Consider the following 14248-nt stretch of genomic DNA (forward strand, 5'->3'; position numbering starts at 1 on the left):
AAGGAAGGAAGGAAGGAAGGAAGAAAGGAGAGAGCAAGGGAAGGGATAACATTGTCCAAAAAGAACTGTACTCATAACTTGACTTATGTAACTGTAAGTCCTCTGTACATCACCTTATAATAACAATAAAAATTTTAAAATAAAAAAACAGTTAAGCTTGGTGCTGGTGGCTCATGCCTATAATCCTTGCTATTCAGAAGGCTGAGATCTGAGGATCAAAGTTCAAAGCCAGTCCAGGCAGGAAAATTTGTGTGACTCTTATCTCCAAATAACCTCAAGAAAACCAGAAGTGGAGCTGGCTACGGCTCAAAGTAGTAGAGCTCTAGCCTTGAGCACAAAAGCTCAGGGACAACACCCAGGCTCTGAGTTCAAGCCTCATAACAGACAAAAAAGAAAAAGAAAGACAGATAAAATAAGTGAAAGTACAAAACTACAGAAGTGAATGAAAAGAGAAGAAAACAGCTCCAGCCTTTCCACCAGTGCCTCTCCAGTGCTTCTCCAGTGATCATAAGATTTCTATTGAAAAAAAAAAGATTTCTATTGACTCAGGAAAAACTGAGCTAAGGTGTCAAGTGTAAGACCATCCACACCAGGGCTGGATTATCTCTACACCAAACACAAAAGCTCCCTAGAGAAGAAGTTCAGTGTTTGAGGCTTCCTAATAGGATTTAAGGAAATGAGTAACAGCCAGAGGAAAAGATGGAGAAAAAAAGGAACAAATGAAAAGGCTAAGGTGGAGAGAGAGATAATGTAAAAAGGTTTCTGTAATTATCACAAATAGATGGGACTTTCTCTGGACCAAAATTTGAACTGAGGGCATAGTAGTACAACCAATTTTTGAATTATTTCCTTAAAAGAAAACAGTGCAATTTCTTTAGTCATTAATTTCCATTTCCTGCATAAGAAGCAAGAAATGTTTCTCCCTCTTTTCCATTTCTCCCTATTTTAAATCTGCTTTCTTTTATAATTTATATAATACAATTTTATTGTTTTTACTAAGATGTTGTTACCATCTCTTCTTGGACAATGTCACCCCTTCCTTTGCTTTTCCTCCATTTTTCCCCCATCCTGTCCATGCTCACTTTTCATAGTTTATTTTCCACAGTGCCTATTGAGTACAATGATTTCATTTGTTTACCCTTCCTCTCTCCATTTCTACCCCATTTGCTCCCTCCAAAAGACAGAAAAAAGAATGGCAACAAAAAAGCAAAAACAAACACCACTACCACCACCAACAACAACTAAAAAAAAACCACTCATGTTTCCATTTCCTGGAATTCTTTTCAATAAATAGTGTTTTAAATGTTCAAAGGAGTTATGCCTTTGTGTTCCTCCCCTAACAATATCCTCTCTAGTCTCTATGTATGTGAATTCCTAGAGTCCTGGGTAATTTACCATGGGCTATTTTAGATCTAGCTTCTGCATATGAGAGAAAACATTTTAAAAGTGAATGAAATAGAAGACACAAATAATCTCTTTAAAAAGATCTAACAAAACTTCTAACCCTCATGTTCATTTTATACTCACTTCAGTATCCCATCAGTACAGCCTGAGAGTGTCACATCCCTGGGATTCAAATTCGGTGACCTGGGAAAGCAAGAAGCAATCACTAAGCATCAGAAACAATGACTGAGCCAGATATGCTGGCTCATATCTCTAAGCTCAGCACTTAGGAGGCAGAGGCAGGAGAACTTGCAGTTCCAGGTCTGCCCAAGAAATATACTGTTTGTTCCAAAACAAACAAACAAACAGCTGAGTGCTGGTGGTTTACACCTGTAATCTTCACTCAAGGAGCTGAAATCTGCAGATTGAAGTTTGAAGTCAGCCCTGGCAGACAAATCCAAGAAACTTATCTCCAATTAAACACACACACACACACACACACACACATACACACACACCCCAGAAATGGATGTATGGCACATGTGGTAGAGTGCCAACTTCAAGCAAAAAAGTTAAGAGAAAGTGTGACTTGGGGTTCAAGCCCCAGTATCAGCACAAAACCAAAACAATTCCTTTAAATCACATGATCTTAAGTTCAAACTCAGATACCACCAAAGAAGAGAGAGAAGGGAAGAAGGGAGGGAAAGAAAGCAGGGAGGAGAGAGGCATCTCTTGGCTATTCAGGAGGGTGAGATCTGAAGGATTGTAGTTTTTAGCCAGCATGGGCAGAAAAGTCCAAAAGACTCTATTTCAGTTAATCAGCTAAAAACAGGCTGGAGGCCTGATCCAAGTGTTGAGTAGCAGCCATGAGCAAGCAAATAAAGTGGAATAAGAGGCCCTGAGAGGGTGGTAGGGAAGAGTGGAATTAATAGGGTGGAAAAAAGGAAGAAAGTCAGCCAGCTTGGGATACACTGTCACTGTCCAACATCCTCAGATACACACATCACTTCTGTACTTTATTTTTTTGTGCTAATTCTAGATCTTGAATTCAGGGCCTGGGCACCGTCCCTGAGATTTTTTTCCCCTCAACTCTGGCACTCTACCACTTGTGCCATACCTCCATTTCTGGGTTTTTGGTGATTAACTGGAGGTGAGAGTCTCTCTTGGATTTGTCAAACCTCAACCTGCAGATCTCAGCCTCCTTAGTAGTTAAGATTATAGGCATGTGCCACCAGTGCCTGGCTCCTCTGCACTTTTAATAAAGTTATAGATTAGGCTAGGGTGATGCTTCACAAAAAGGTATCAAGACTTCAGAGAAAGTTCTAGAATCTGAAATGCAACAGAATTATGAAGGCATACACAGGGGGTGCCAGACAAATGAGAGCTTTGGCAGGAATAAAGAAGAAATGTGGTTCATGATCTCCTGACATTGGGTAGGGAGTTCAAGCATCCTTACATGTACTGCACTTTCCTTAGGACTACACCAACGAAGAGACACTTGGAATTCACATGCTGCCAAATCATTTGTTTAGCTGCATTGAGCATTGTATCATTCATCGTTTGGCCAAAGAGGATGACCCTGTCGACCTGTAAAATGAAGGATTGGGGCATTAGGAGAATACTTAGAATGACAGAAGTTACTAAATTCTGACTTGAGGGTTACACTAAAGTAGAGGTTGGGGTTGAGGCAATGGTAAATAGTAAATATTTACAATAGTACGCCGTCTAAATTTAATCCTCAGTAATACAATATAATATGCTACTAAGCCTTTCTTCTATGTTTGCTGATATAATGTTGGTAGTTTAAAGTTAGTCAGTCATGGCAGGACTATAACATGGAAATAGGCAAAGGTATTAACCAAGTCTTGTTTTTCCATTTATTATTAAACATTTATCAGCATACCACTGGATAGGGGACTGCAGCTAGGAGAGAGCTGATCTGAAGACTATATATAGTGTGACAGATCAGACTTGAGGGCTCAAGACATGAGAAGAAAACATCAGTTGTACAGGAACCAAGTAATACTCACAGGGACTCTTTGGACAGCCAGAGACAGCAGGTACTTCCCAAAAGTAAACAGAGGCCATTCATCATTTTCCTCCAGCTCCTAAAGGACAGACATTCTCATCATATGGTTGCACATGAGGCGAGTAGTGTTCTAGTTTGCATATAGTTTGAGTGTGTCCCTCAAGGGTTAACATGTTGGAATTTGAACCCCGCTGTGATGTATTAAGAGGGTAGATACTGAAGCTGGGCACTGGTGGCTCACATCTCTAATGCTAGCTACTCAGAAGGCTGAGATCTGAGGATCACAGTTTAAAACAGCCCAGGCAGAAGTCCATGAGACTCTTTAATATCCAATTAACCAGAAAAAAAAAAAAAAAAAACAGAAGAGGAGCTATGGCTCAACCGGTAGAGAATGGGCCTTGAGCAAAAAAGCAGAGGGAGAGTGCCCTGGCCCTAAGTTCAAGCCTTAGTAAGTAACAGCACAAATGGGGGGGGGGTGAAGGGGGAGGCTAATGAGAGGTCTTTAGATCACTGGGCCAGCTGCTTTTGGATGTTACTATAGTAATTCAAGTGAGGCTATTGAGTTGAATGAGCTGTAAAAGCCTGAGCCTGACTCATGAATCACATTCTCAATTCCTGTTTCAAGATCTCTTCCTTCCCTTTGTGTCCTGAGTCCTCCCCAAAGCCATGCTGATGACAATGCTGTGTTCCCCATCCCCCAGAGCTGAAGTTTTGCCTCTAGTAAGTTCTCTGTCTCCAGTTTCTCATTGTAGCACTTGAAAGCAGTCTACTATAATCAATTAAAGAAAAACAAAAAACAAACTAGTCTGCTTAGGAAATCTTCAGAACTGTATGTATCCATGCCTGTTTTTTGTTGTTTTTTTTTTTTTTTGTTTTGAGATAAGGTCTCATCTATAATGCCCAAGTTTATCTCATGTCTGGATATCCATGTCTTTCCTATTTAGGCTATTCTCTTGCTTGTGTCCCTTCATGGTTTTGGATAGAATGGTGAGTGTCTTACCTGGACTTGAGCCTGGAGTTTGCCAGCAGTCTTCAGAATACCTTCCTCTGCCTTCAGTTCTGCAGTCTTCAGAGTTCCTCTCCCACACAACAAGACCTTTACCTGCTCTGCCCGTGCCATCATCATTCCCAGCAGCAGCAGCACATAATTCAGTTGGGGCTAGTAGGGCAAACATTAGGGTGAAAGAAAGCTCCTTCATTTTCATAATCTATCCCTGCCCCTTCCCTGCAACTCTGGAGGCCAAATACCTCTGCTTCTTTGGGGAAATGGAAAAGGGCCAAGTCTCCAGTTAGGATGGGTCAGCTTCATCAGCCCTCAGGAAAAGCTGATTGTAGGGGTGAGGCAAAGCTAGAATCGCTTCCCAGATTCAATACTTGGATGGAGTAGTAAGGTGAAACTGAGATATATATTATGGGACAGAAATCCAGTATATTAAGTACTAGCCAATGTGAAATGTTAGTATTACCATCCATAAAGAGAATTATGACCAAAGCCTAGGGTCCAAGTACTGGTGGCTGGAAGCAAATCCACGTTATTTAATTAGTCTGTGTGCTTTCCTGGGAAAACCAGATCTAGCTAGGCAAGAAGATGGTGAATTCATGACCAATCTGGATTACATAGTTTCTAGCCAGCCTGGGCTATATACCTCTCATGATTCCCAGAATCCTATCAACCCCCTTAGAAAATGCTATTTATTTAGTGCTGGCTCTCGGGCTTGAACAAGCCTGAGTGTTGTTTCTGAGCTGTGGCTTACCACTTGAGCCACATTCCCACTTCCGGCTATTTTGATAGCTAATTAGAAATAAGAGGCTCATAGCCTATCCAGGCTGGCTTCAAACTGTAATCCTCAGCTCTCAGTTCCTAAGTATCTAGAATTACAGGCATTAGCCACCTGCACCTGGCTTATTTTTTGTTTTGTTTTATTTTAGTTCATTTTTTTACCCCTTGTGTGTTACTCTTGGGACAGATTCTATCTGCACCAGAATCTGACAGGTAAACCAGGAGTGTGCGGCCCGGCAGCAGGGGCAGGTTGTGCTTCACTGAGAGGTTCACAGCTGCTTCCAAGGCTTGGCGGTACCTGTCCAGCATCTCAACATCATCATGACATTGTCTGCAGGAAGGAAAGGCATAGTCAGGCATAGGTTCAGGCCCTTGTCTGCCTGCCACTTTGAGGCAGGTGGAAGGACAAGACCTTGTCACCATATAAATATTTTGATTTCTTTCTTAGTTCCCAGCACCACCCATCTTCCCACTGCTGCCTCCAATCTTGCTAAGGAAGGTTGCCTTTTCCCCATGCTACAGAACTTTTGTAATCCATTCTCATGGCAGGAGAGGGGAAGTCACCTATAAAGCTACTTGCTTGGCACACTTAACACTTAATCCATACTTCCTTGGTGAGGCAAGTGTAACTGCCCAATCCTTAAAACTGTATTTTAAAGAAGAAAACTGCCATGGCTGGGAAGATGGCTCAGTGGTAGAGTGCTTGCCCTGCATGCATGAGGCCCTGGATTAGATTCCTACACACCACATAAGCAGAAAAAGCCGGAAGTGGTGCTGTGACTCAAGTGGTAGAGTGCTAGCCTTGAGCTGAAGAGCTGAGGGACAGCACCCAGGCCCAGAGTTCAAGCCCCACAACCAACCAAAAAAACAAAACAAAAAACAACAAAAACCAAAACCAAAAAAAAGGAGAAAATTGCCAGGAGCTTGTAGCTCACACCTATAGTCCTAACTATTCAGGAGGCTGAGACTGGGCAGGAAAGTCTGTGAGACTTTTATATCCAATTAACGACCAAAAAGCCAGAAGTGGAACTGTGGTTCAAATAATATAGCTCTAGCCTTGAATGAAAAGGGAAGTACTCAGCTCAGAATTCAAGTCCCAGTACTGGCACAATAAATGCATGCATGCATACATACATACATACATAGTACACTGGAGAGGCTAGGCAGAAGGATGGCCCGTCTGGACTACATAGTGAATCCCTGGCTAGCATGGCCTACATATCAAGACCTGCCTCAGCAAAAAAGTAATAGGAAGAGTGCCAGGCGCCAGTGGCTCACGCCTGATCATGGTTCAAAGCCAGCCTGGGCAGAAAAGTCTGTGAGACTCTTCTCCGATTAACCACTAGAAAACCAGAAGTGGTGCTGTGGCTCAAGCGTAGAGCGCTGGCCTTGAGCTGAAGAGTGCAGGGATAGCGCCCAAGCCCAGAGTTCAAGCCCCACAACTGACAAAAAAAAAAAAGTCTGATGAGCCCTCCTAGAGTGATGCCAAGATTGATTAGTGCTCATAGAAGATTGGTAGCCTAGTTATCTCTCCTCTCCCCTCTCCCCTTTCCTCCTTCCTCTTTCCTTACTCTCTTTTCTTTAAAAAAAAATTAAAACTGTTATTATAAAGATGTATACAGCTGGGCGCCGGTGGCTCACGCCTGTAATCCTAGCTACTCAGGAGGCTGAGATCTGAGGATCGAGGTTCAAAGCCAGCCCAGGCAGAAAAGTCCGTGAAACTCTTATCTCCAATAAACCACAAGAAAACCAGAAGTGGCGCTGTAGCTCCAGTGGTAGAGCGCCCGCCTTGAGCTGATAGAGCTGAGGGACAGCGTCCAAGCCCAGAGTTCAAGCCCCAGGACCGACAAAAAAATAAAATAAAATAAATTACTAAATCTAAATACATAGGTCTTTTTTTGTTTTTTTAGTCAGTCATCTGGGCCTGAGCACTGTCCCCTCTTCATCTCAAGGCGAGCACTCTACCACTTGAGTCACAGCCTCACTTCCAGTTTTCTGGTGGTTCATTGGAGATTCACGGACTTTCCTGCCCACGCTGGCTTTGAACCCAGATCCTCAGATCTCAGCCTCCTGAATAGCTAGGATTATAGGCATGAACCACCAGCACCCTGCTTAGATTTAAGCCTTTAGTGCTCATGCCAACTGATATGAAACTAAAAAACAACCTAGGAAAACACACAATTCCAGAACATGGGACATTTGATGGAGTCCTTGAATCTGGTTTCACAGCAGTTTGCTGATGTAAAAGGAAGATTGAGATATTTAAGAGAAGGAACAACCAAATGCAATGTATAGACTTGATTCAAAAAAATGATAAGCCAGACACTGGTGGCTCATGTCTGTAATCCTAGTTACTCAGGAACCTGATATCTTAGGTTTCCAGTTCAAAGCCGGCCCAGAAAGAAAAGCCCATGAGACTCTTTTCTTCAATTAACTAGCAAAAAGTAGGAAGCAAAGCTGTGATTCAAGTGGTAGAGCACCAGACTTCTCTCATGAGAAGCCAAGCAAAAGCAAGAGAATTTAAGTCTCAAGTCGAAAGAGAGAGAGACAAAGAGAAAGAGAAATAAAAAGAAAAACAATTATTACAAAGAACAATACAATAAACCATAGATGAGTTAGAGAGAGCAGTAAAGAAGAGAGAGAAGCAGGGCGCCAGTGGCTCACGCCTGTAATCCTACCTTCTAAGGAGACTGATATCTGAGGATTGCGCTTCAAAGCCAGCCCAGGCAGGAAAATCTGAGACTTTTTTTTTTTGGTCAGTCTTGGGCCTTGAACTCTGGGCCTGAACACTGTCCCTCAGCTCTTCAGCTCAAGGCTAGTGGCCTACCACTTGAGCTACAGTGCCACTTCCAGTTTTTTGGTGGTTTATTGGAGATAAGAGTTTCACGACTTTCCTGGCTGAGCTGGCTTTGAACCACGATCCTCAGATCTCAGCCTCCTGAGTAGCTAGGATTACAGGCGAGAGCCACCAGCGCCCAGCTAAATCTTATCTTCAATAAACTCTTATCTTCAATAAACCACTAGAAAACCAGAAGTGGCACTTGTGTCTCAAGTGATAGAGCACTAGCCTTGAGCTGAAGAGCAGAGGGGCAGTGCCCAGGCCCACAGTTCAAGCCCCACAACTGATTTTTTTTAAAAAAAAGGGAAAGAGACAGAGTCTGTGGGAATGAATGAAATAATTACAGGGAATAGAGCCAGAAAAATGTTAAGGTCAGGTTTTGCTGTGCAGGAGATGTTGGTAAAACCAAGCAGATCTATACAGGGATAACTATAAGCACATGTTTCCAGAAAAACAGCTGTAGTTCCCAGGCAATTGTGAAGCCCCTCCCCTCATCAACATGTCCTAGTTCATACTTATGGCTCCCAGATATCTCTCTCTCTCTCTCTCTCTCTGTCTCTCTCTCTCTCACACACACACACACACACACTCACTCACATACACACACCTGATCTTTTCTATTTTCAGCTTTTCCCACTGCAGCTGCTTGTAGATCGCAGGTATTGCCATAGCTGCCCGAAGCTGCCGACGACTTAGGCTGCGAAAGTGTCTTGGATTAGCAGGCCTCTTGATATTTTTAAAGATTCTATTCATTATCCGCCTCATCAGGTTTAAATTGGAGGGAAAGGGCAATGCTGTGTGGTGACAGGAAAAACATGTGAGTCAGATAGCCTCTGTTCCTTCATCTTATCCTGCCACTAATATGTTCTGATCCCCAGGGCTAGCAAGTGTCTGACCTCTGCCTATCACACACCCCAAGTCTACAAGATAAAGAGCTGAGAATACCAGAGGGCCTGTCTCATTTAGACTTGAAAGCTACGCAGACATTGGAAGAAGGAAGCTAATACTAATACCTTTATTCCGGAGTTGAGTCTCAAGGTTATCAATGGAATCATGGGCATTAAGGAATCTGAATGGAAACTGCCGACTATGAATCACAGATTTCTGAAAAGCAAGGGAAGGACCATGAGCAGAGGACCAGGAAGAATAGGGATGCTGAGGAGGCCATGGCAATTAAGTAACCACTTCATTCCTACCAACCAATTGTGAGGTGGGTAGGAAGGTGAGGAAAGGGAAACAATTTCAGATACATGGAAAAGAAAGTCATCATTTTAACATACAAGAGAGGAAATATAAAATTATAGAAGAGCCCTCATTTATTTTATACTATACTCTCTTTGGTTAGTTAAATTATAAAAAGGATTCTTGCTTGGTGCTGGCAGCTCCTGCCTAGAATCCTAGCTACTAAGGAGACTGAGATCTTAGGATCAAATTCAGCCTGGGCAGGAAAGTCTGTGAGACTCTTATCTCCAATTAACCTCCAGAAAACCCAGAAGTGGTACTGTGGCTCAAGTGGTAGAACACTTGCCCTAAGCTGAAAAGCTCAGGGACAGTGCCCAGGCACAGAATTCAAGCCCCACAACCGACAAAAAAAAAAAAAAGCCAGAAGTAGAGCTGTGGCTCAAGTGGTTGAGTGCCAGCCTTAAGCAGAAGCTAACAAAAAGTTTGAGGTCCTGCATTCAAGCCCCAGTATTGGAACAACAAAAAAGGATTCTTTCTGGTAATCATGAAGCTCAGAAATTAAAAATGAAAGTTCTTAAGTGGTACTATAATTTCTCAAATGACGTACTGAAACTTCAGACAACATATCTGCCTTTGCATTTTCACACCTATTGCAGCCCACAGTGAAACAGACTGGTGACCCTGGCCTTTCTTGGGTACTCAGAAAAGCCTGGCCACCACTATGTCAGCAGCAGCATTTTCATAATCAGTCTTCAAGTAGAGCCACAGGCTGTCCACCCTCACACATACCGAGTGCTGGAGTCTCTGCAGAACAAGGTCATGGTGGCGGGTGCTAATGCCAACTCGCAGCAAGTTGCACAGGTTTCGAAGCATAGCCATGAATGGAAGCTTCCCATTGTCTGTGGAGGATGAGACAGAGATTGGAAGAAAGCAAATGAGCACTGAGAGAGAGGTCAAAGACCAGAGCAAGAAATTCAGATTCAAAAAACTGGAAAGTTCCAAGTGGAGGGAATGGGGGACTACATATAATCTATTCTATTTGGGGGGGGGGGAGGGTCAGGTCGTGGGGCCTGAATTCTGGGCATGGGCGCCGTCCCTCAGCTCTTCAGCTCAAGGCGAGCACTCTACCACTTGAGCCACAGTGCCACTTCCAGCTTTTTTCTTTTTGCTTATGTGGTGCTGAGGAATCGAACCCAGGCCTCATGCATGCAAGGCAAGCACTCTACCACTGAGCCACCTTCCCAGCCCAATCTATTTTTAAAATATTGTGCAACTAGGACTCAAACTCACTACCTGATCTTACTTGTGCTCACTAACTGATATACTACCATCACATATCCAACCCACTTTTTATTTCTGGTCCGAGACCAGGATTTGAATTCTTTTTTTTTTAATTTAATTTTATTGTAAAGATGCTGCACAGAGGGTTTACAGTTACATGAATAAGGCAATGAGTACATTTCTTGTCCAGCATTGTTACTCCCTCCTTTGTTGCTATCCCTTCTCTCCACCACCTCTCTCACTCCCCACAGTTGTAAAGTTCATTTCCAACATAGAGTCTTGTGAGTATCACTGTTGCAATGGGTCATTCTGTGTCCTTGTTTCAGCATTTTGTTATTCCCCTTCCCCTCCCCAAATTAGACAAATGTATACAAGATGCAGGGTCCCAAAATCAAGTACAGTGACAACAGGGGATATACCATAGGGGGAAGAACATACAAAAGAAACAAAAAAAAATCACACAGTACATTAAAAACAAGAACAACAAAGAAAGACCTCTTGTATCCATATCTTGGGGTTCATTTCACTTAGCATCATCTTATATGGTCATATGTACACAGCTTTTGAGCTTTTCTGCTCATATGGTAAGATTATCCTAGCTGTATACTAATTATTGCAAATGAAGGAAACCATGGGACCTATGTTTCTCTGGGTCTGGCTTACTTCACTTAATATAATTTTTTTCCAAGTCTTCAGGATTTGAGTTCTAAATCTGACATTTTGTTCATTGGCTGACACTCTACCACCTGAGTCAAACCTTCTACCCCCATTCAAAAAGAAGCTAGGCCCCATGGTTCAGGCCTGTAATCCTAGCTATTCAGAAAGCTAAGATCTGAGATCAAGGTTCAAAACCACCTGAGAAGGAAAGCCTGAGATTCTTATCTCCAATTAACCATCAAAAAGTCAGAAGTGGAGCTGTGGCTTAAGCAGTAGAGCACCACCCTGGAGCAAAAATAAAAGCTGAGGGACAAGGCCCTGAGTTGAAACCACAGGATCAGCAAATAAATAAATTAAATAAATAAACAAACAAACAAATAAATAAAAGCAAATGCTTTAAAAGTTTAGAAAGATAAAACCAGGATTGACCAGAAATATCTGCAAACTTATCAATACTGTTTATTAGTTACATATCTGTTTCAATGAACAAAATAATTACTAATGTCTCTAATGCTAAAATTGAGTTCAACTGGAAAAATGTATTCTCTAGTTTAGAACAATGGTTTCCAAACTTTTTTTAATGCTTGAGCATTGTCCCTTAGCTTTTTCACTCAGGCTAGTGGCTCTACTACTTGAGCCACAGCTCTACTTCTGCCTTTTTGTTAGTTATTTGGAGATAAGAGTCTCATGGACTTTCCTGTCTGGGCTAGCTTTGAACCTAGATCCTCAGATTTTGTCAACCTGAGTAGATAGGATTACAGGTGTGAGCCACCAGTGCCCCATTACTCATTTATACCTATGATTGTTAGGATCATTTTTAAATCATAACTTTTAATATGGAATGCTTCACAAATTTGCATGTCATCCTTGCATAGGGGCCATGCTAATCTCTGTATCATTCCAATTTTAGTGTATGTTCTGCCAAAGTGAGCATTTTAAATCGTAAGTTCTTAAGACTTTTTTAAGGCTAAGGTTATTTTTAGAGGTTTCCTTTAGTTAATACTAAAAAATATCATTCTATATTGATCTACAACTCAAAGATAAGTAGGTATAAGTCATATTAAACTTCAATGATATATATCACATATAACATATGGGTTGAGGGAACATTTAGGTTCAATCTACATGGGAAATATTCGTCTTTTTTTTTTTTTCAGTCAAGGGGCTTCAACTTTGGGCCTGGGTGCTGTCCCTCAGCTCTTCAGCTCAAGGCTGGCACTCTACCACTTGAGCCACAGCACTACTTCAGGTTTTCTGAGTAGTTTATTGGAGATAGGAGTCTTATGGAGTTTCCTGCCCAGGCTGGCTTTGAACCACAATCCCCAGATCTCAGATTCCTGAATTGCTAGGATTACAGGCGTGAGCCACTGACTCCGGCATAATATTGGTCTTTTCTTTATAATCTATCTATCTATATATATGTATACACACACACACACACACACATACACACACACACACACACTAGGTGTGATACTGTTTCTGGACAATGCCAGAGGTGCACCAGAGCATGTTAGAGACCATGCTTACCAGTCCTCCCTGGAGTCCACACACTGGGTACTAGCCTATGCCATCCACAGCCATCACCCAGAGAATGATGGTAGCTATTGAAGTCATCTAGGTTTCACTGATATTGTAGCTAGAAACTTTAGCCTTCTGGAAGTCTTAGGATTCTCTAGTCATAATTCTTTCCTGGTGCTAAGATTGAAACTAAAGCTTTATGCATGCTAAACACATGTTCTACCACTGAACTACCATCCTGCCTAATAATTCCCTCTTTCCTTCCTTCCTCCCTTCTCTTCCTTTCCTTTTCTTTTTCTTTTTTTGGTGCTTGGGACTGGGGATTGAACTCAGGGCTTCATGCACTCACTTGGCTTTTATCACTCAAGGCTAACATGCTATCACATGAGCCACAGCTCCACAGACTTCCTTGCTGGGATTGGCTTTTAGCCATGATCCTCAGATCTTAGCCTCTTGAGTGACTAGGATTACAGGCATGAGCCACCAGTTCTTTTGTTGTTGTTATTTTCTATTTTGAGATGGGCTATGTTGTCTATGATCTCAAACTCCTGTACTGAAAAAATACTCCTGCTTCAGCTCCCTGTAACTGAGAGTATAGATGTGTTCCACTGTACGTGATTCCCGTCATACTTCTTATTTACAAACACATGGAACAATGAGGTTCTATACCCACTGAAAAGGACTACTGTGTCCATTATCAACTCAAGTTTTCTCAGCTGTTGCTTTTGCAAGGCTTTCTAGATCATTGCTATAGAAAGTCCAATATATGTATTGTTCTATAATTTAGATATTTATCTTTGAGATTGGAAGATTTACTCATTTAATTAAAAAATTATTCATAAACATATTAATGAGACCTATAGTTTCCAATGGGGGGCTGCATACCTAAATTTATTTTATATTTTGTGTATTTCATACTACTATATTGTCATATTTCATTTTATACATTAGTATTTTTTTCTTTTCTTTTCTTTTCTTTTTTTTTTTTTGTCAGTTGTGGGGCTTGAACTCTAGGCCTGGGTTCTGTCCCTGAGTTCTTCAGCTCAAGGCTAGTACTCTACCATTTGAGCCTCAGTACCACTTCTGGCCTTCTCTGTTTATGTTCGCTAAGGAATCAAACCCAAGGCCTCATGCATGCAAGGAAAGCACTTTACTGCTGAGCCACTTTCCCAGCCCCTTCATTGTTATTTTTAATCTATATTTTGTACATTTCCTTTTCTTTTTGGCAGTACTAGGGTTTGAATTCAGGCCTCATGCTGGCTCAGCTTGCCCTCTGTCACTTGAGCTATGCATCTAGCTCTGCCTTTCATTGGTTAACTGGAGATGGCAGCTCATGAGCTTTTTGGCCCTAGCTAGTTTCAAACTATGAATCTTCAGGTCTCATCTTCATGAATATCTACAGATATGTGAGCCACAAGCATTTAACTATTTTTTTCATTTTTTAAAGTATACAATATACTAGTATAAGAATATAATTTTGGACAGCTGGGCGCTGGTGGCTCACGCCTGTAATCCTAGCTACTCAGGAGGCTGAGATCTGAGGATCGCGGTTCAAAGCCAGCCCGGGCAGGAGAGA

General features: G+C 41.9%; 1 protein-coding gene across 3 annotated transcripts in view; it reads right to left on the reverse strand.

The window, feature by feature from the left end:
- Tep1 (telomerase-associated protein 1) overlaps positions 1 to 14248 on the reverse strand; it is a 60346-nt gene that overhangs the window by 27925 nt on the left and 18173 nt on the right. For all 3 annotated transcript variants that reach the window (XM_013035710.1, XM_013035708.1, XM_013035709.1), the window contains 8 exons: positions 10003 to 10112; positions 9045 to 9135; positions 8639 to 8825; positions 5355 to 5523; positions 4413 to 4571; positions 3414 to 3491; positions 2840 to 2970; positions 1528 to 1587 (listed from right to left, as the gene is read on the reverse strand). In XM_013035710.1, coding sequence (XP_012891164.1) covers positions 1528 to 1587; positions 2840 to 2970; positions 3414 to 3491; positions 4413 to 4571; positions 5355 to 5523; positions 8639 to 8825; positions 9045 to 9135; positions 10003 to 10112 — 985 coding nt within the window. The remainder of the gene's footprint in view (positions 1 to 1527; positions 1588 to 2839; positions 2971 to 3413; positions 3492 to 4412; positions 4572 to 5354; positions 5524 to 8638; positions 8826 to 9044; positions 9136 to 10002; positions 10113 to 14248) is intronic.

The sequence above is a fragment of the Dipodomys ordii genome, unplaced genomic scaffold (assembly GCF_000151885.1).
Source record: "Dipodomys ordii isolate 6190 unplaced genomic scaffold, Dord_2.0 Scaffold218, whole genome shotgun sequence".
Classification (NCBI taxonomy): domain Eukaryota; kingdom Metazoa; phylum Chordata; class Mammalia; order Rodentia; family Heteromyidae; genus Dipodomys; species Dipodomys ordii.